The sequence below is a fragment of the Podarcis melisellensis genome (genome assembly GCF_964234715.1).
Source record: "Podarcis melisellensis genome assembly, chromosome: 7".
Lineage (NCBI taxonomy): Eukaryota > Metazoa > Chordata > Lepidosauria > Squamata > Lacertidae > Podarcis > Podarcis melisellensis.
In genome coordinates, this window is record NC_138539.1 from 78,277,888 (window position 1) to 78,298,632 (window position 20,745).

The window sequence follows — 20,745 nt, forward strand, 5'->3', positions numbered from 1 at the left end:
AAATTCCAGCAGTGTTGTAACAAACACTCCTTGTACATCCTGTACAGCTCATATTACACTGTGAGGTAATTCCGGTGCTGCGCACTGTGAAATGTCTGCCCCTCTGTTCCCACAGCAGTCCCAACATTCCCATCATGTTTACACTTCAAGCTAGGACTTTGCAGCTGCATTGTTTCATTATCGTAACAAAAACATGGCGTGTTTGGTGACCATGAGACCAAGACTTGGTCTTTCTCTTTTGGCTGCAGTTGTATGCACACTTGAGAGTACACCCCATTGAACACAACAATGGAAGCATCCAAGTAATTAATGCATAGCACCGGGCTGCTACTGTGTTAAAAAGTAGTGTCTGATAAGGGTCAAAGGATCCAATGGGGTGGGGGGAATGGGGATTAGAAATTCCATGTAGGAAGGGCCGGTTCCTTGTCCCTTAGTACCTGCCAGATGCCATGTGCAGGGTTTCAGCCACAAGAATACAGGGGTAACTCTCACTCTGAAAAGGCATATCCAAAGGAAAAGGAGGATGTGGTGTGATTTATGAAGGAAGGACATCCAGGAAGAAGAAAAGCACATGGAATATGTCGAGTTTCTTCTTCTTCTGGTCCTCTTGCTTGGAAGGATTAAAGCCCTTCTTATTTTGGCAGAGGACGTGCCATTTTGCTTTCAGTCTCCAGTTAAGTTGCACAGAAACGAACAAACAGGAACGATGCCTTCCTTCGTGCTACCACATACCTATTTATAGGGATCCACTTCACACAAAAATGAACTGAATGGAGGTAACCAGTTTGGGGCAGCACAGTTCATGTTTCCATGATTAAAACACAGTATATTAGATTTATTCACGGCAGATCTTTGTGTTGCTTCTTTTCTATCTTGCTTTAGAAACATGATTGCAGAGATCAAACCCTTATTATGGAATATTGTGGTGTCTGCTGTTAGCAATTAAGGAAGATTTTCTAGATTCTGCAAGCGACAACGCCAATTATTATTATGCCCTTTTCATAAGTGCTACAATGCTGACGGACTTATAATGAAAGGTCTTTGGGACGCACTGATAAGCTTTCACAGTTTCAGCGACTTTATTTAATCAGAGTTGGGAGACGGAGAGAGTAAGCAGCATGTGAACAAATGTCTCAGTAATTTTCCAGAAAACCATGCCTCTATGTTTCCGATTGATACTTTTACAGAATTACCATACCCACTATAGGTAATGTTAATTAGAGCTGCTAGCCCCAATATAGGCTTGCTGTGATACAGTGAAAAAAATAACCGATCTTTTGCCTGCACTGTTTTATGTATTTATTTATTTATGCACATATTAATATTTACCTGCTCTACTCTCAACACCTTCAGAGTTGTGTAGAACATGACATTGCCATAAAATGATAAAATACTAAGCACAAATAAAAGAATAAGCAAAAGCTGAGCAGGAAAAAGCCAAAGCCACAGTAGCAAAATATTAAAACTGTAAAAAAAGGAGGAGGCATACAAGCAGTCTTCATTAACCCAGTTTGTACGATCATATCTTGATTTAATAAGCTAGGATATGAATGGGAGTTGTGCTTTGCTCACAGTCCCCATTTCCTTCAGCACACCTCAGTACTGCTGTTCCAGATTCCAGTCATTGTCGTCCTCCCAGATTTCCGTCCTACTCCACAACAAGCAATCGGCTTTCCGTGGCTTCTCGCATGAGGCAGGATCTCTGCCTATCTGCCGTTCTGAGAACAAGAGCACACTGCCTCCGTGTCTCCTTCCATGGCTACGGAGCATGTTCTGTCTGTCCTCGGTGGGATTGCCCGGAGCCTGTTGGTGCCTTTCTCATGGGTGGGTGAGTGGTTCCATCTGGGCTGCATAATGGCTCTCACAGCCTGAACACCAGAAGTAGAGGGTATGATTCTGCGGTTAGCTAGTTGTTTCTTCTTTGCGTATTTGATGTGCACCTGTATTCCATACGATGAAATTTGGCTTCCTCTAGGCCAGCCTTTCTCAACCTGTGGGTCTCCAGATGTTGTTGGACTACAACTCCCATCAACCCTAGTTAGCAAGGCCAGAGCTCAGGGATGATGGGAGTTGTAGCCCAACAACATCTGGGGACCCACAGGTTGAGAATTGCTGCTCTAGGCAGAGCCGTATTGTTCATTTGACTCTGATGTTAAGGTATATTGCCACATTTGAACCTTTTTGCATTTTGTTATGTCTGATTCTTGTTGGTTCCTCATCAGAGGTCAAGTGAATCTGCTGAAATCTCCTGGTGTTATATTTGCTGCTCCAAACATTCTGAACTGATGCTACTGGTAACTTAACTCTTCACTCTTCTTGTACCGAAACTAATTTCAATATGGCTCCTGCCTTAGGTTTTTGTTCTTTGCTGGTATTCCCCAGAACAACTTCTTCCTGTCTGCCATGCAACACATAGCAGAAATAAATATTTTCACCTAGAGACTGTTGTGGTGACCAGCAGCAATTTTATTGTTATGAGTTTATGGTTGCCAGCCTCCTCTAATCCCTGGAAATGTTAAAATCTAATCCGGGTTTTGCCAAACTTGGGCCTCCAGCTGTGGACTACAATTCCTGATCACTGATCCTGTTAGCTAGGAATGATGGGAATTGTAGTCCAAAAACAGATGGGAAACCCTGTTCTAATCAAGCCAGGCTCACTTCCTGGTGAGGTAAGCAATTGTTGGGGTGCTGGGCATTAAGAAAACAAAAGGAAGACAAAAGCCAGAGTTTGGAGTAGAGTTTGGGGGCTGTGATGTAAAGTAGAAATAAAGCACCTTTTGGGGTGTTAATGGTGCGAACCCCTCCAGCGTAGGTTCAGTTTCTATATGTGTGTGAATAAACCATATATCATAAAGACACCACAGTCTCAGCTGTGTCTCATTTCTGAAAGGAAATGCAAACCCTGGGTAAGTGCCTGGAACTGCTGGAATCTCTCACTACTCAAAGATTGGGGTGGCATGCAACATTATGTTGCCTCTTACCCCATTCCAATCCGACACAAAAAGCAAAGCAGGGTGTAACAGTTGCAGCTAGGATCGCAAGTAAGGCCACCTCCTCACATATCTAGGCTAGCCATTTGTGGCACACTGAGCACAAAAGGCTGCCTGAGAGTGGCTAACATCGTTTTCTCATAGAACAAGCAAGCCTGCTCTTCTCCCAATCTTAAACAATAGCACTTTTGTCCCTGATCTTCCTGCATTTTGACAGTTTTGCCCATGGGCTTGAGGGCTCTGGAAGCAGCATGGAGTAGTAAACTATTGGTGTTTTCAGATGGCAGCTTCCTTGTTGGTGGGGAAAAGGAGAAGTTTTAACAAACTGTCTCATTCCAGAGAGGCATCTTAGCGTTGGAAAAAGACTCTATGAGGTTCCTTTTGTTTCTTTCCCAGTTTACCCTCTTTTTGGCAGGAGTAGTGCTGATAAGACATGCCTTGGACTATTTCACAGATGAAAATAGGAGTAAATGTAAAGGTAAAGGGATCCCTGACCATTAGGTCCAGTTGTGGACGACTCTGGGGTTGCAGCGCTCTTCTCTCTCTATAGGCCGAGGGAGCTGGCGTTTGTCCTCAGACAGCTTCCGGGTCATGTGGGCAGCATAACTAAGCCACTTTTGCCGAACCAGAGCAGTGCACGGAAACACTGTTTACCTTCCCACCGAAGCAGTACCTATTTATCTACTTGCACTTTGATGTGCTTTGGAACTGCTAGGTTGGCGGGAACAGGGACCGAGCAACGGGAGCTCACCCTGTCATGGTAATTCGAACCACCGACCTTCTGATTGGCAAGCCCTAGGCTCTGTGGTTTAGACCACAGCGCCACCCGCATCCCGAAAAAAGGAGTAGTCATGTGGATTTCTAACACTTTGTTTTCCCATTAAAAATCCATGCCTGAACTCCGCTGCACACCTTGTACGACACCAAGGGCTTTTTTCTGTGTTTATTTACACTTCAGTAGCAATTGCTACACCCCATTCTGAAACAGGACACGTTAGTAAATCATAAGAGGATTTGCTTTTTTTAAAAGACAATGGCCTGAGGAATACTTTAATAATTATGAGGAGGAAGGAAAATAACGCGCTGGCATTTTGCGTGTCACCATTTGTGCTAGAATCAAGGCGCATTAGTCCCTGTACTCACAAAAATTAACATTGAGTTTTGAAGGTGAGCTGATCGAAATCTAAATAATTCTACAGTATGTGTTTTTACATATCAGTACAGTCATACCTCGGGTTGAATGTGCTTCAGGTTGAGCTCTTTCGGGTTGCGGAGTGCATTACTCGCACATGTGCAGATGCTCAAAATGATGTCATGTGCATTTGCAGAAGCGGCAAAATGCGACATGTGCAGATGCGCCATCGCATCTTATGTTCCATTCAGGATGCGAACGGGGCTCCGGAATGGATCCCGTTCGCATCTCGAGGTACCACTGTATGTATTTAAAGTGTGTTTTATTGTTTTTAAGAACAATTACAAACAAAATCAAAAACCATAGAGTACAATGTTGACAAAGGCACAATAATAAAATTCTGTGACAAAGACAGAACTGCTGATTTGCCAGGGATGTGTCCATAAAATAGGTGCTATCCCTGGTAAGAAGGGTAGTTGGAGCATATGATGAAATGCTATTCACATTGTTGTTTCAAGCAGCAACTGCAGTTAAAAAGTTGGCTTGTTGTAGCTAAACTTGCCAGCAATGCAGTTTTTAGGATTAATCAACTCGGTCTTGATTAACTGATGGAGGTCAATTTTCCATTTGCAGGCTGCTACTTAAAGCAAGTTTGTGTATTTGGGAGTGTGATTTGATCATGGAGCAGCCCTTTTCAAATTGCTTACTAACCAAAGATAATAAACACTTGTGGGGAGTGTGGCGGCAGACTCCCCCATGAGCTTCCCATTCACTAACACTGGAATTGGCTCTTTGCCGAAGTTGGCTCTTTCCAAATTGCCATTTTTAAAAAAATTATGTTTCTCATACTTAAAAAATAAATAAATCAGAAGCACAAAAGTAATGCTCTGTAACAGTGGTATATGTTCCTGCCCTTTCACTGCAGTGGTTAAAATGGTTGCATGGAATTACAAAGACTTTCAAGGCCTCTTAAGTTTCTAAATGGGGAAAATGCTAGAGCGAGTGACCTTGGAGCTTACTCAAAGACAGGTAACTGAGCATTAATGGAGGCAGTAGGCTTGCGGGCTGCTCAACCACTTACATACCTGGCTGTAATTCATTCTCAGGCAGTTAGGATGAGTAAGTGCCTTGGCTGGTACTTATCACAGGCAGTAAAAGGTGAAAGTGAGAAGGTGAATGCAATTTGTTTACCACTTGCAGTGTGAAATTATTCCTTTGCTTGCATAGGCATCTGCCACGTTGGGGAAGCATTGCTAAGAAGAAATTGGACATTTCTTTTGAATAAGGTCATAATACTAGTCTTAACAGTGTTTTCTCCCCTCTTTTCCCTCATCTGTCATCTATCTTTTGTTCAATACGTTTCTCAGTAGATCCTTTTATTTAGAGTTTCCTTACAGGCAGTGGGAGAGATACTCACGAGCTGGAATCAGGCATAGATATTGTTTTAAAATATCAAGTTGCTTTATAACTCTGCATGTGTGTAGGTTAGATCATGTCCTGGTTATATGTGTTATTTTAATCAGATCCTTGCCTCAAGTATGCTTTTGCGTGTGGTTCACTCCCATCAGTACATGTCAGCCAATGTTTGGTTTAATTGCAAGAATGAACGCTGCTTTCTGTCTAACTCTTGCCTGAAGATTGTTGGCTCTGCAGTATTGGAGATGCATGGATGTGACACTTCTGTAACAGTGGCTAGGATATTGTTCCTTGTATCCAGCTTCCTGATCTGCAAAGGTCATCCAAGCAAAGGTTGAGAGAGTGCGCCTGAAAGAGGTTGCCAAAGCACGAGACCTCAAAATGTGGCACACATACTTTTGCATATTATGCATTCTGGATCTACATGATGCATAATAGCATAACTATTACTCTAAGTTACAGTGTGCATATTAACTATTCATACTGCAGTACCAGCCAAGACAAGTGGGACTGTGCATCTGCTTCCTATCTCCATGGGGTCTGGGCCTTCTTCACCTCTTCAATCCTTAGTGATGGTGGGCAATCAGCAGTTATGTCCTTTCCCGGTTTCTGCTCAGTGCAGCAGTACAGCAAGCAGTGACACAATAGATAATTGTGCCTTGATGAGAAGGAAAATAATCCAGACTGAAATCCAAAGCCACAGCTCTGCAGAGCTACTTCCAGAGCCGGGCCATTCCTGGTGGCAGAAGATGGAGCAGGCAGATCAGGGCCAATCACCCAGGTCAGGTGTGACTGGCTATGAGAGCAACTCAAGGTCTTGTGGATCCCAGGCCAGATCATCTCCCTTCCTTCCTTGGGATACCTCATTTGGGGGTAAGGATACCAGTGGACCTTCTGCCATCAGCAATGGGGAACACAGCAGAAATATCTCCATGCAGTCCACCCCATCTTCTCCGGATTGAATTGCAGTCTAATCCGTTGTTGGAACAAGTTAAAATCTTTAAATATCTCAACCTTATTTTTCAGTCAAGAGGGTCATGGGGAGCGCATCAGAAATATGCAAAGGAAACAGCGTCTGAAAGCCAGCGCCGAAATTCTGACACACTTTTTTCCATACAAAAGGTGGCAATCACATGCCATCAGCACTTAAAGTGTTTAAAGCTAACACAGTTATTACCGGTATATGGGGCTCAGATTTGGACAGCCACTCACCTTGGATCTGCAGAAGCTGTTCAATCTAAGTTCCTAAGGCAAAAAAAAATTTGTTCCATCCTGTGTTCCAAATGCTTCATTGCGCTTGGAGGCTAATCTCCCCTCTGTTGAATTACAGATTTGGTGTAGGACATTTAATTAATGCTGTCTGAGGCTCATCCACGTTTCTGTTTGCCCTGTGTTTTCTTCCGTATGTCCCGAGATTTCTAGGCAATCTGTAGAAAACCCAGTTGACATTTGTTCCAATTCAGTGGCAAGCAGCGGGTTTTCCTGGGGGAAGTGGTGGCACAAAAGAAAAAGCTTCTCAGGTTTGTGCCTGGAAATCACAGGAGAAATGGGAGTGTGGATGAGCCCCAAATACTTCTCATTTACTTGGCAATAAGTAAGATTCAATCACCTGTAAACTAGTCACAAAAGCAGTTCTAGCAGGTTAGGGGAAACAACACCCTAAACCCATTTCCCTGATGTGCTCATTTTATGTATGATGGGAATGTTTAATCTGGGAGAGTATTCAAAATGTGATCCACCAATTGCAGTCTAAAGAGCTACAGCCCAGCAAGAGGGAGAAAGTGTAGGGTTGTAGCTGGGAAGGAAGGAGCTTCTAGTTGCATTCTGGTCAGATTAGCACCCAGGTGTTTGTTTGTTTGTTTGGCTTGTTTTGTTTTTACATAACTTGGTCCCAACTTTGAGCTTGTTAGTTGTGCTTCAAGCTTCAGATTTGGACAGCTGTGTGGAAAAAAATAATAATATTATGACATTATCACAAACGCCTACATAAGAACACTACACTGTTAATCTTAATTATTAATTGACTTTAGTACTTAGTGAAGCATATCCATGATGCACAGTGCTAATTAACATCAGTGGAGTATTAACCAGAAAATCTGCTACAGTGGGGGTGGAGTTCCAGCTTAAACCTCTGTGCACCTAAGCTTTGCTCCCCTAGTAATTTCAAATAGCTTCCCCCTCCCTATCTCTCTCCAATTTACAGATTGATAGGGAGACTTGAAGAAAATAACTATCTCCTCTACATGTTTCCATAATTTTTGCATCTTCCTCTTTAACACAGGGTGAATGTAAACAACTGTCATGGACCCCTTGGTTCCATAAGGTTCAGGTATGAGATGGCAGCCCCAGACAGATGGAGTAGGAAGGAAGATGGAGCAGATAGAAGGCAGGCACTTGGGGATCGAGGATGCAGGTCCTTCACTTGGAACTAGAAATTAAGAGAGGTGGAAGCCCTCTCCTGTGGAGCACAGAGACCCATTAGCTGGGCAGGGGGCTCTGACCAACCAGAGGAAGGAGAAGTTGAATAAGAGAAGTTGGAGGGGCAGGACATAGTCTTGTTTCTGCATGCTCAGCATTGCCTTCAGAGGTGGGATCAGATGCACTCACCAAAAAGGAGCCCAGTGTAGTGTAGTGGTTAAGAGCAGTGGGCTCGTAATCTGGTGAACTGGGTTCGATTCCCCGCTCCTCCACATGCAGCTGCTGGGTGACCTTGGGCTAGTCACACTTCTTTGAAGTCTCTCAGCCCCACTCACCTCACAGAGTGTTTGTTGTGGGGGAGGAAGGGAAGGAGAATGTTAGCCGCTTTGAGACTCCTTCAGGTAGTGATAAAGAGGGATATCAAATCCAAGCTCCTCCTCTTCTTCTTCTTCTTAGGTTTTCACATGCAGCAAACTTGTCGGGTGAGAGAGTGTCATGAGTGAGCCCTCCCTGCCTCAACTTTAAAAGCTTGATGACTGGCGAGTCAACTTTGGGGGGCATCTTTGTAGCAGCTTCCACTTGGTTAGGTATCTCTTGCCTTGCTCATGAACCCTGAAACCTTGACTGGGGCTCCTACCTCTAGTTCGAAGCACTAGTACCGAAGATACTCTACATGGCCTATATTTGTTTCGTTTGTTCTCTCCTGTTCTCTCTTACTTGCTTTCTTTTCCTCAACTTTGCTCCTCTTTGGGGACTTTGGCTGCCTTTCCTTCTGTGATAGGAACCTGACAGCAACCAACATGTCCTCTGTAGAAGTTTGCCCTTTTAACACTGCCTTTAAGTGCAGGAGTATAGAGTGTTTTGTCGCTTCTTCTCGATGGTGGGCTTGTTTCATTTAGTGGATTCATTTCCTGCTTTTCTACTGAAGTCATCAAAGTGGCTTATAGTATTTTTTTTAATGTTGTTAATCCGTTTTAAGCCATTCGCTCACAACAAAAAAATATCCACCCAGCCAGAGGAGGAACAGCTGCCTGGACTTGTACCCATGGAGTGGTACCCATCTCTCTCCCCTGAAGTCTGCACCGCAATACAATTGGTGTTGTTTGTCTGGCAGCGGAGAGTCCGCTGTCTTCTTAAAAGTTTTCTCACATTGATAATGATGTCCGCATCAGTTTCCAGATATACACGTTTTAAAAGACCACATTTTTCTACCTAGTTCCATAGCAAGTGGGAATGATAGCACGTCTTGTAGATTGTCAACTCGCCAGTTTCCTTGTAACTCCTGCAGATACCGAGTATTTATTGATACCTTTCTCTGGGCAATCTAGAAAGTGCTATAGCTGAATTATACAGTGTTGATACATAATTAGTGTGAGCAGTTAGAAACTGGTGTTCCAGTCATTGTTCTGGGCAATAATTCTGATGACAGCTGTCACCATACACCATGAAATCAATTCGTAAGTGCAGGTGGTGCCTCATGTCCCTGAAGGTGGCTTATTTTGTTCCCTCCGAGTGGTGGTGGGAGGAATTTCTCTTCCATCACCTGCCCAGCTGCTTTGATTGGAATTTCATCATCACCATCAAACCTTTTATTGGCATCACATACAGACATCCATAGCAAATCAATACAGACTTACCACCTTCCCAGTGACACAAAAACATTTGTCAAATGAAAGAGGCATGTTGGGATATGCTACTCTCAGCCATCCTAATGAAAGATCATTTGATTGTAATTTTATTCTTCCCATGTCAAGAGCTTTTATTTCCCATAGTTCCTTTGAAAGCAAATAAAGCGGTCTAATATGCACATGTGCTCTCTCCTTTCTAACTGCTATCTAAAAACTATTGATACCTTAAAACTCTCATTGACTATCAGCCACTGACTTTGAATTTAATTTGAACATTAATGTTGCAGATAAGAAGACAAGGAGGAATACAGTTACTGGTGGACCTATTGGACCATCGAATGACAGAAGTCCACCGTAGTGCCTGTGGAGCGCTAAGGAATTTGGTGTATGGGAAAGCCAACGACGACAACAAAATTGCTTTGAAAAACTGTGGGGGTATTCCAGCACTAGTACGATTACTGCGCAAGACTACAGATTTGGAAATCAGAGAACTAGTCACAGGTTTGACTATTTTTTCATTTATTGTACTGTATGCTAAGGATTAGCAGTGCGCTTCTGCATTTGCTTAGCTGAGGGAGACATTTCAATGAGGTTAAGCGGACCTAAGTTTCCTGGTGGATTGTGGCGAAGTTATTTTAAGAATGTACTTGTGAGAAATGGCTAAGGGCAATCTTGTGCTTGCAAACATGTATATCATATACATATATTCATTAGGAAGCCAGGTTTCTTGTCAGGTATAATTTCAGTGGCAGATGCAGGACAGGTACTGGGCAATGTGTGGAAAAGCAAGTTGTACAACGGTGCGTTGTTTCGGCCGCAATTTTTTCCCACACTCCTGCTGTTTCTAATGAGTTACTGAATTGAAAACTATAGGCAGGCTGGGTGGGACAGAATTAAACTCTCTCAAAACATGTTATGTGGTGGTTGGGTTTGTTTGTTTTTTAACATTCTATTTTAAGACTTTCAAGACCCTTTTTTTTAAATGATTTAAGCCTCTTTTAAGACCTCTGTCCCAAGAAAATAATCATGAGTTGCTCACATTTTTTCCTCACTGCAGGCTATGTGACTCATGGTTATGGATTCTAAATGCAGAATTATAAACATACGTACATTGAATTCCATGTCTTAATCATCCGGCCTTTCATCTCTTACCTGTTGGGCAGAATTAATTAGATTCTTCTTGTCATAAGGATGCTGTGCCTACATGGTGTTCAGGAGCTGGTTCCTAATGAGTGACAGAATTACAGGCAGATCCAGTATAGTGAAAACTGGTAGTTCATTGTCAATGTACTGCTTCAGTGCTTGGTTGTGTTATCTGCCCCCTGCCTTCAGGGAGTAATATGCAAGCTTACTGTGAACAAATGAGGAGCAAGCTGCTAATCATCTTAATCAACTACATCCAACTTGCAATGTGGATATCTGCTGATGTGAGAGATGAGTTCCCTTTACCCTTTTTCCTTTTTTAAAAAAGGGCATTTTTAAAAGTCCTTCCCTCTCAGTATATGTTGTATTCTTGAAACATACTGAACTAATGCAGAAAAAAAACCCAGCTAATAAGGTTTTAAACTAGTTGCTTTTAAATTGTATTATGCTTTCGTTGACATTCTTTCACAGAATGAGGCAGAGTATACAATAGTTAGTGGCTGAAGCATAAATAACATGGCCCTTTAAGTATATTAGCAAACTGTGCAAAACAAGCTTCATTGTCCCAGCCTGTGAGTCTGGGTGAAACCGCCTCAGCTCTCAAGGTGAGAGCTGAGGCGATTTCACCCAGCATCTTGTGGGCAGAGGCCAATTTTTTTTCCAACATCACGGTATATCGCCAAACCACAATGTTTAGCTGGCAATACACGGCAACGTTGAAAAGCTGCTTTGGCCAGTCCTAATCAGCAGTCGGTGCACAGAAGAAAAATAACTCATAGTTTCATGACGTTTCTGCTTCAGGTGTGCTTAACCTTTGAAAAAGCAAACTAACAAATAGTTCCATGTAGGTGACATATCTGTGGTCTAAGCCAGGTGTGAAGAACTTCTGGCCCTCCAGCATCTTGCTAGGGTTTTTCCAATCCTACAACTCCCATCACCCCTGGCTCTTACCGTGCTTGCTAGGGCTGATGGGAGTTGTAGTTCAGCAACATCTGGAGGGGTGAAGGTTCCTCAGTCTTGTTCTCAAGTAGGGAGCACCTCTGCTTGCATGTGGCCAAGCTTGTGGAGGTGTCTTAATGGGTGACTCCATGTAATCAAGTAATACAGTCCGCTTAATGTTTGAGTATTTTACAAATACCTCACAAAATACAGCAAATAGTTTATAGAGCTCAGGTTACCCATTTCCTCTCCAGCCCACAAAACTTTGATTTTTCTGTGAATTTACATGTCTAAGCAAGGTTATGGCAATTACACCATCATTAAAAGGTTTCTAATTAACATGAACAAGCATGAAGCCTATTTGGCTCAGAATAATTATTGCGGATAGAAAGCACATCTGAGACGTGGAGCATCAGGCCTCCCCTGACAAACCTGTAGCCAGGTGGCCTTTGTCCAGCGTTTCCCCTCGCTTGGATCAAAGAGTGAGGGGAGTGGCAAATTGAATAATCCAGGCAGAGGCTACCAGAGAAAATGGCAAAAGCAGCAATGGATGACTGAGACTTGTCACTCCTCTTAATGTCATGAATGAATGAATCTTTATTTGCCTCAGCCTTTGGCCATAGCAATAAAAAAACAATACGATATGCAAAGAATAGAAATAAAAAGTCAATTATGCAAAACACATTTTAGGGTTTTGAATGTTATGAGATTAAAGAAGCCAGTTTGAAATCCACTTTCTGTGAGCATTCATCCACCTTGATTTACCGATAGTGAGAAATAGTTCCTATTCATCTGGCCACCAACATTTAATATTCTATTTACATCTGGGTTGTAAGAAAATGCCTTATGCCAAGAGAGACCATTGGTCTTTCTAGCTCAGTGACCGGCTGTCTCTCTCTAGGTCTCTGTCTTCCTGCCCCGACCTGGCCACAGTGATCCATGCGATGGTCACCTCCATGCTTGACTACTGTAATTCGCTCTACGCGGGGCTGCCCTTGAAGCTGTCCCAGAAACTCCAGCAGGTGCAGAATGCTGCAGCGAGGCTCCTCACAGGGTCTCTGCCATGGGAGCATATTCACCCAGTGCTTTTCCAGCTGCACTGGCTCCCGGTGGAGTACAGGGTCAGATTTAAGGTGCTGGTTTTGACCTTTAAAGCCCTTCAAGGCCTAGGACCCTCGTACCTACGGGACCGCCTCTCCCGGTATGCCCCATGGAGAGCCTCAAGGTCCATAAATAGCAACACCCTAGTGGTCCTGGGCCCTAAGAAAGTTAGATTAGCTTCAACCAGAGCCCAGGGCCTTTTCAACACTGGCTCCGGCCCGGTGGAACGCTCTGTCTCATGAGACCAGGATCTGATTTCTTTCCGCAGGGCCCGTAAGACAGAGTTGTTCTGCCTGGCCTTTGGCTTGGAGCCAATTTGATTCCCTCCCCCTCTTTTTTTTTCCTTTTTCCTTTCTCCTCCTGTGATGAGGCTGCATTTTAATATTTTAATGTTTCAATATTTTAATGTTGTATTTTAATCTTGTTTTCATTCAACTTGTTTTTATTATTGCTTGTTAGCCGCCCTGAGCCCGGCCTTAGCTGGGGAGGGCAGGGTAGAAATAAAAATAATTATTATCATCATCATCATCATCATTATTATTATTATTATTAGGATTTACAGACTGGTTCTCTCCCAACCCTAGCTGGAGATGCCACAGACTGAACCTGGTATCTACAGCCCTTCTCTTGCTTTGTTGAAAATTTTTAACAGGATCCTCATTTTGCATTGAACAAGCACAGAAGGGCCAACGTCTGACTACACCAACTGACATACTCCCAAGTGAGCCTGGGCACAAATGGCCTTTCTTCCCCAACTTTGAAAGCCAACAATATACTTGGGTACACCCCATCCCACAATACTTCAGCTGCTCACTTCTATTACTTGTGTCTTGGCTCGTAAACTGCTGAAGGCCATGAGCCTGACAAAGACTTTGTTGCTGTTTACACTTGAGAATAGTTTGGTCCATGGTATAGTTAGTCTGATAATAGGCCAGATCAGTATTTCCCAACCTTGGGATCCCCAGCCGTTTTCGGACTAGAATTCCCACCATCCCTGACCAGCTAGGGATGATGGGAGTTGTAGTCCAAAAACAGCTGGAGACCCAAGGCTGGGAAACACTGGTAGAGACTGGCCATTTTTCAGCTCCCTGATCCTATCATATTTGACATGTTTGGGAAGACCACCACCCATTAGCTTATAAGGAAAGGTTTGCACACAGATGTCATTGATGGAGGCAGCGGGGGAGGGGGCGCCACACAAACGCAAATCCCACGTGTGCTTTATAGCCACACTTGTGGTTTGAGAGCCACTGGTTTAGGAAGCCTCAATAAAGAACAGCCTGCTTAGGGAAGCTTTTATTGTTTAATAGATTATCGTATTTTAATATTCTGTTGGAAGCCGCCCAGAGTGGCTTGGGAAACCCAGCCAGATGGGTGGGGTATAAATAAATTATTATTATTATTATTATTATTATTATGGTTTATTCCATTTGTAGAATGGAACTCAAGTTTGCCTTTCCCTCACAACACCCTGAAGCTGAGAGACAGCAGTGGCCTAAAATATCACTCAATGAGTTTCTTGGCTACTCATTTATCTCTTTCCTAAATAGGTCAAGTACAGTATTTTTTGCCCTATAGGATGCACCGGCCCATAGGACGTACCTAGATTTGGGGGGGGGGGAAATAAAGGGGGGAAATTTATTTTTTTTCCCAGGTGCGGGGCTGGGGGCGGGGGAAGCCCGAGCTTCCCCCGACCCCAGCCCCCAGAACGGGTCCCAGAGCGATGGCGAAGCTGCGCGCAGCTTCAGCATCACTCTGGGAGCTTGCCAGGTTGGGGGGATAGCTTCCTGAAGCCTGGAGAGCGAGAGGGGTCAGTGCGCACCGACCCCTCTCGCTCTCCAGGCTTTAGCGAAAGCTTGCATTCGCCCTATAGGACACACACACATTTCCCCTTCATTTTTGGAGGGGAAAAATGTGTCCTATAGGGCGAAAAATACGGTATTTTGCAGTCACTTGGTTAAGTTCTTGCAAAAGCTCAAACACTCACAAAAGACCTGGCAGGGTTCACTGGTTTATACCTGCTCTCCCAAGGGGGAAAGAAAGCTTACCTTTGACAGGTAAACTTGATTCTTCCTGCAGGTGGACTGGTCCAAGCAGCCCTACTGGGAAAATTACACTTTTTGTGTTCGTTTCTACTGGGGAAATTGCCATCTGACACTTAGCTTATGTTAGTACCCTTACTTGATTTCTCACCCCATATCTACTCATTACAACCAGAGACATCTTACATTTGGAGCAGAGACTGGCTTCTTCTCTGTTCCAAACTTTTTCCTTCCAGGTTGCTGTTTCCTTTGCAGAGTTTTCCAAGTGCAGCTTCGACAGGGAGCTGTAAATCGGATGTAGGGGGTGAGGGAGGGCAGCAGTTTTGTGTGTAATTTGTTAGCATTTCTCCAAATAATAATAATAATAATAATAATAATAATAATAATAATAATTTAGAAATGTGTTATTTTGTTAGAGTAAAATGTGACTTTAAAATTTGTTTTAACACCCAAGAAGATTGGAAGAAAACCCACACAGAGCAGTGACTCTCGCAGAGGTTAAGCGGGTAACCTCCTCTGAGGGAAAGCAATTCCAGCATATTGCTGCATTGTCTGTGACTGAATGTTCAGTTGCTCCTGTTGCAGACATTCTACAGAACTGCCTGCCCCACAGGAGGCACACAGAATCTCACTGGGATTAATCAATGTTGTTGCTTTTTCCTACCAGCATACTTAATCACAGTCCTGTGTCCAGCATCCAATCTGAAAGAGTTTGTTCTGCCCACGCTACCTTCCAGGCAGTTTCACTCTGTAACATATCGGAACCCACAAGGGGGAAAAGTGCTCAGAGCAATCTTTAAAACTCCTTTGTGGAGAATAAAACCCAAACACGGAAAGAAGGGAGGTCACCATATAATGGTTGTGCTGTCGAGGTAGAGCTCCTACTATTGTTGAGGAACATGATTTAGGGGTACAACGCTTTCTGCATCTGAAATTTAAAATTAAGAAGTCATTGTTTACAAGATGGTTGAAACTTTGTTTTTTTAAGAAAGGGGGAAATGACAGCATCTATCCTCTTCAAACAAGGCATGCTGATTGCTAATCATTGCGTGTGGGGGCATTGGTGGGGCGGAGGGGAGAACAAGCTCCGAGAAATCTAGAGTGACTTGTGAATCAAGTGGTTTTTTTTTCTTGCTGTTTCTCATTCCACATTTTCTTCAGCTTCAACACTTCCCTTGCCACAAACGGGAATAAAATGCACAGCATCTTAAATAGCATAGGATTTTGCATGCTGACATAGCATGTTGTATTTGCATTCCTATGCATAACTGACTAGCAAAAATCACAAGATGTAGCTGACTAGCACACAATTAGGTAGAAGGCTAGGCTAGGAATATTCACCATTATTGTCTAGTTCTGTGTGTGCAGTAGATAGATAGACAGGTATCTATAGATGATAGATAGATAGATGATAGATAGATAGATAGATAGATAGATAGATGATAGATAGATAGATAGATAGATAGATAGATAGATAGATAGATAGATAGATAGATAGATAGATAGATAGATGATAGATAGATGGATATAGATGATAGATAGATAGATGATAGATAGATAGATAGATAGATAGATAGATAGATAGATGATAGATAGATAGATGATAGATAGATAGATAGATAGATAGATAGATAGATAGATAGATAGATAGATGATAGATAGATGATAGATAGATAGATAGATAGATGATAGATAGATAGATAGATAGATAGATAGATAGATAGATAGATAGATAGATAGATAGATGATAGATAGATAGATGATAGATAGATAGATAGATGATAGATAGATAGATAGATAGATAGATAGATAGATAGATAGATAGATAGATGATAGATAGATAGATAGATAGATAGATAGATAGATGATAGATAGATGGATGATAGATAGATGGATGATAGATATTTTGGTGAGTTCAGATAAGCAATCAGTGATGTGTGGTTTGCCAACTCCTTTACTTTTTTGAGAAGCACACTATAGAGCAGGCATGGCCAAACTTGGCCCTCCAGCTGTTTTGGGACTACGATTCCCATCATCCCCGACCACTGGTCCTGTTAGCTAGGGTTCATGGGAGTTTTAGTCCCAAAACAGCTGGAGGGCCAAGTTTGGCCATGCCTGCTATAGAGGAAAGGGAATGGGCATCATCTTTCTCTCATGACCTACTACTGTGTTCTAAATTTAAATACGAGACACAGCTAGTAGTACTTCTTGTCCCATAACGAGGAAACTGCCACTGCTTTTAACTGTGAGGTATTGTAAATGAGCATGGCAGAAGAAAATGTCGCCTTGGAAAGTTTTCCCTCTTCATTTCTCTGCTTTCTCAGTGAAAAATTCAGTACTACCTATGCATCTTCTGAGATGTCAGGGGAAAACCAAATGTGAAAGTATTGCTCCCCCCCATGCCCATTTCTTTCACATCCTTCCAATCAAAATCCGTTGAATTGGGAGCCATAGGAAAATACAAATCCCATGAGACCCAGTAGGAATGATAAAGCATTTCTCCATTTACGGTGGAGCAGAGACCTTCAAAGGCTCTCTTGGCCCCATCAGTGAGCCATCTCCTTCAAATCTCCTCGAGGGGCTTAGCTTTGAAGGGGTGGGGAAACTGGCAGGGAGCAATAAGAGCAAGACCATGTTAGGACTAAGGCCTGAGTTCGAAGAGACTTGGGCCCAGTTCATAACTGGGGGCAGGGAGGCTGAATTTGCCAAATTCCTAGTTCTGAATTCATTTGTAGTACCGTATTTTTCGCACCATAGGACGCACTTTTTCCCCTCCAAAAATGAAGGGGAAATGTGTGTGCGTCCTATGGTGCGAATGCAGGCTTTCGCTGAAGCTGGAGAGCGAGAGGGGTCGGTGCGCACCGACCCCTCTCGCTCTCCAGGCTTCAGGAGAGCCCCACCGCCAGCCCCACAAGCTCGGGGGACAGCGGGGAGGCGGAACGCCGCCATCCCGCTGTCCCCCGACTTGGTTAGAAGGCTGGCGGGGGGAGAAGCCTGCTCCTCCCCGTCACCAGCCCCGCAAACTCGGGGGACAGCGGGAGAGGCGCAGCGCACCCTTCCCGCTGCCCCCCGACTTGGCTAGAAGGCTGGCGGGGGGGAGAAGCCTGCCCCTCCCCATCGCCAGCCCCGCAAACTCGGGAGACAGCGGGAGAGGCATAGCGTGCCCTTCCCGCTGTCTCCCGACTTGGCTAGAAGGCTGGCGGGGGGGGGGGGAGAAGCCTGCTCCTCCCCATCGCCAGCCCCGCAAACTCGGGAGACAGTCTCCCGACATGTCGCTGTCTCCCGACATGGTTTGGAGGCTGGCGGAGGGCTTCCTCCTCCCCCAGCCCCGCAAGCTCCCAGAGCGATGCCAAAGCTGCGCGCAGCTTCGGCATGGCTCTGGGTCCCGTTCTGGGGGAGGGGGAAGCTCGGGCTTCCACCGCCCCAGCCCCGCGTCTCCAGCCCCCCGCGACCCTCTCCCGGCTGGAGAGGTTACGCGCGCATATGGCAGGACCATCCATAGGCGCGCGTCACCTCTCCAGCCGGGAGAGCATGCACGGGGCTAAAGCAGCCCCCCGCGACCCTCTCCTGGCTGGAGAGGCGACACGCGCCTATGGCTGCTGCTCCCTGACCTGCTCTTTGGGGCTGGTGGTGGGCTTCCCCCGCCAGCCCCAAAGAGCAGGTCGAAAGGAACCTGAAGCCTGGAGAGCGAGAGGGGTCGGTGCGCACCGACCCCTCTCGCTCTCCAGGCTTCCAAGGTAGCCTCCTGAACGCACCTTAAACGGCACCTTGTTTTAGAGCGGGAAAACAAAAGGGGGAAAATTCTCCCACTCTCTGCGCAGCGCTTCCTGCCGCTTCGCTGAAGGGGCGCTGGGCAGAGAGCAGAAGAATTTTTTTCCCTTGTTCTCCCCCCTCTAAAACAAGGTGCGTCCTATTGTCCGGTACATCCTATGGTGCGAAAAATACGGTAATTGCAAATGTGGCTGAAATTTCTGCACACTGCTACAGCTGCATTTCCTTATCCAAACCGATTGTTCATTCAGTTAAAACTCTCAGAATGAAAAGAAAGGTCACCAGGGTGGGGGTGGGGAATATAAAAGGCAGCATATTCCTCAAGGAGGGTATTTGTGCAGATAAGATGATGTAATGTTTTCATGAGTCCCATTTGCTGAGTGCCTTTTCGTAAAGTATTTTGACATTTAGTGTAGGATGGTTATTCAGATTCGCTTAAACAGAATTATGGTTGAATGGAGGGTATCTCCTATGCCGGATTTTTAATCACTTAATCAACTTAATAAGTTTCTGCAAAAGTGCCCTTGACATTAGCTTAGTTACTGAAGTGCATAAACACAGATGTGTAATTTTTACTGCAACATCAATGGTAGCACAGCTATTTATTGTAGCCTCAAACTTTTAGGGCCTAAAGGCTTTCATACAGAAAGAACACAGTGTGTAAGAGGAATTGTTTTAAATTCTGATAGCTCCATTAGATGTTTCATTACTTGTTCGTAAGCACCGGCAGTGTGTAAGCAACTACAATGCCGTCGGTGGTCAGAAAACGTGATCTGACTATAGCACGGGAGGCTGCAGCGGCAAATCGGGCAGATGAGCTCACACAAATCCTTAGGGTGGAGGTACCACAATATGTTCTGTTACTGCTTTCATAGACATTATTTAAGTGGCAAAATTACTATCATTATGGTGAGCAAGGTGTTTTGGAAGGAGAGCCTATTTATTGCAGCAGACCCACCTGAGATGTGTATATATGAGAGAAAAAGAACAAAGTCTTGTTGGGGGAAGAATGGGCCATCTTGCATCAGGAGTGGCGGAAAGGCTCACTACTACCACATAGTGCTGCGTTTAAGTGCAGCATGTTATTTTCCTCCCTAGATTGTATTCACTTATATGAGGGAAAAATAAGTCGGAAGAGCATGGCTGGGAATGGGGGCTTAAGCTGCCTTTGGTGAATGCAGGACCTGGTTTCAGGGACACGTTCTGCATGAAGAAAATGATCTTTGTATTTTAGCTCTCAGTACACACATGTGCTGAGCACATGTTCTGCATTCAAAATCATCTCCAGGTTAATAGCTGGGAAAGAATACTGTGTCAGAAACCCTTGAGAACCCCCACCAATCCAAATAGACCATACAGGCCTGGATAGACCATTGATCTGACTTCGTATAAGGCATCTCTGAAAAGTTGGATTCAAGTAAACTGTATTTAAAGATACAGGACTTCTGTTAAGTCCATATTCATGACCAAGTTTCTATTAGAATTCATCTAGACAAATTGTAAATTTTAAAAGTTCACCTTTGTTTACTTAAGAATGCAAAAAACCTCCCTGTGAACAAATTTCCATTCTGAAACACTTGGAAAACCCTGAGATAAACATGTATGTTGGTTGGTTTGTTTGTTTGCTTGCTTGCTTGCTTCCTTGTGTTTTTTTTAAAAGCAAACTTTCAGCATTATAGCACACAATTTTGTAGTTGAATATGAGGAACATATTCTTATGCATTCCTTACTTATCATGTGCATGTTTTTGGCATTGGCAACTGAATAGTAAACTTGCCCGAACTCTCTTCCAAAGATAAACAGATACAGAGAGCTGGAACTGACATTTTAAATTTGGAATTCTGTTTCTGAGGGTGTGCATGGTTTTTTTCCCCTGCCTAGGGTTGTGTGTGATCTTAATTCTTTGAGAAAGGGCGACCTCCATCATTTCTGTGAAAAGATGACATCAGCAGATTTACTCCAGAGGGGGTCTTTCCTGCTTAAGTCTCCCTCAGCTGGTGATCCTAAATACAACTGTTTGACAATAACCTGTAGCAAAATACATTTTACAGCCTTGCCCGATTCTTCTGAGTGTGAAATATATTCTTTAAGTGTTCTTTTATCGTTATTGTTATCCCCTGTTTTGCATGTGATAACGTGAGATCGCAGAATTTAAAGTTCTAAGG

General features: G+C 43.9%; 1 protein-coding gene across 6 annotated transcripts in view; it reads left to right on the top strand.

Annotated features, from left to right (window-relative positions):
- LOC309374286 (catenin delta-2) overlaps positions 1 to 20,745 on the top strand; it is a 213,462-nt gene that overhangs the window by 94,930 nt on the left and 97,787 nt on the right. For all 6 annotated transcript variants that reach the window (XM_081919111.1, XM_081919114.1, XM_081919113.1 and 3 more), the window contains one exon: positions 9,872 to 10,085. In XM_081919111.1, coding sequence (XP_081775237.1) covers positions 9,872 to 10,085 — 214 coding nt within the window. The remainder of the gene's footprint in view (positions 1 to 9,871; positions 10,086 to 20,745) is intronic.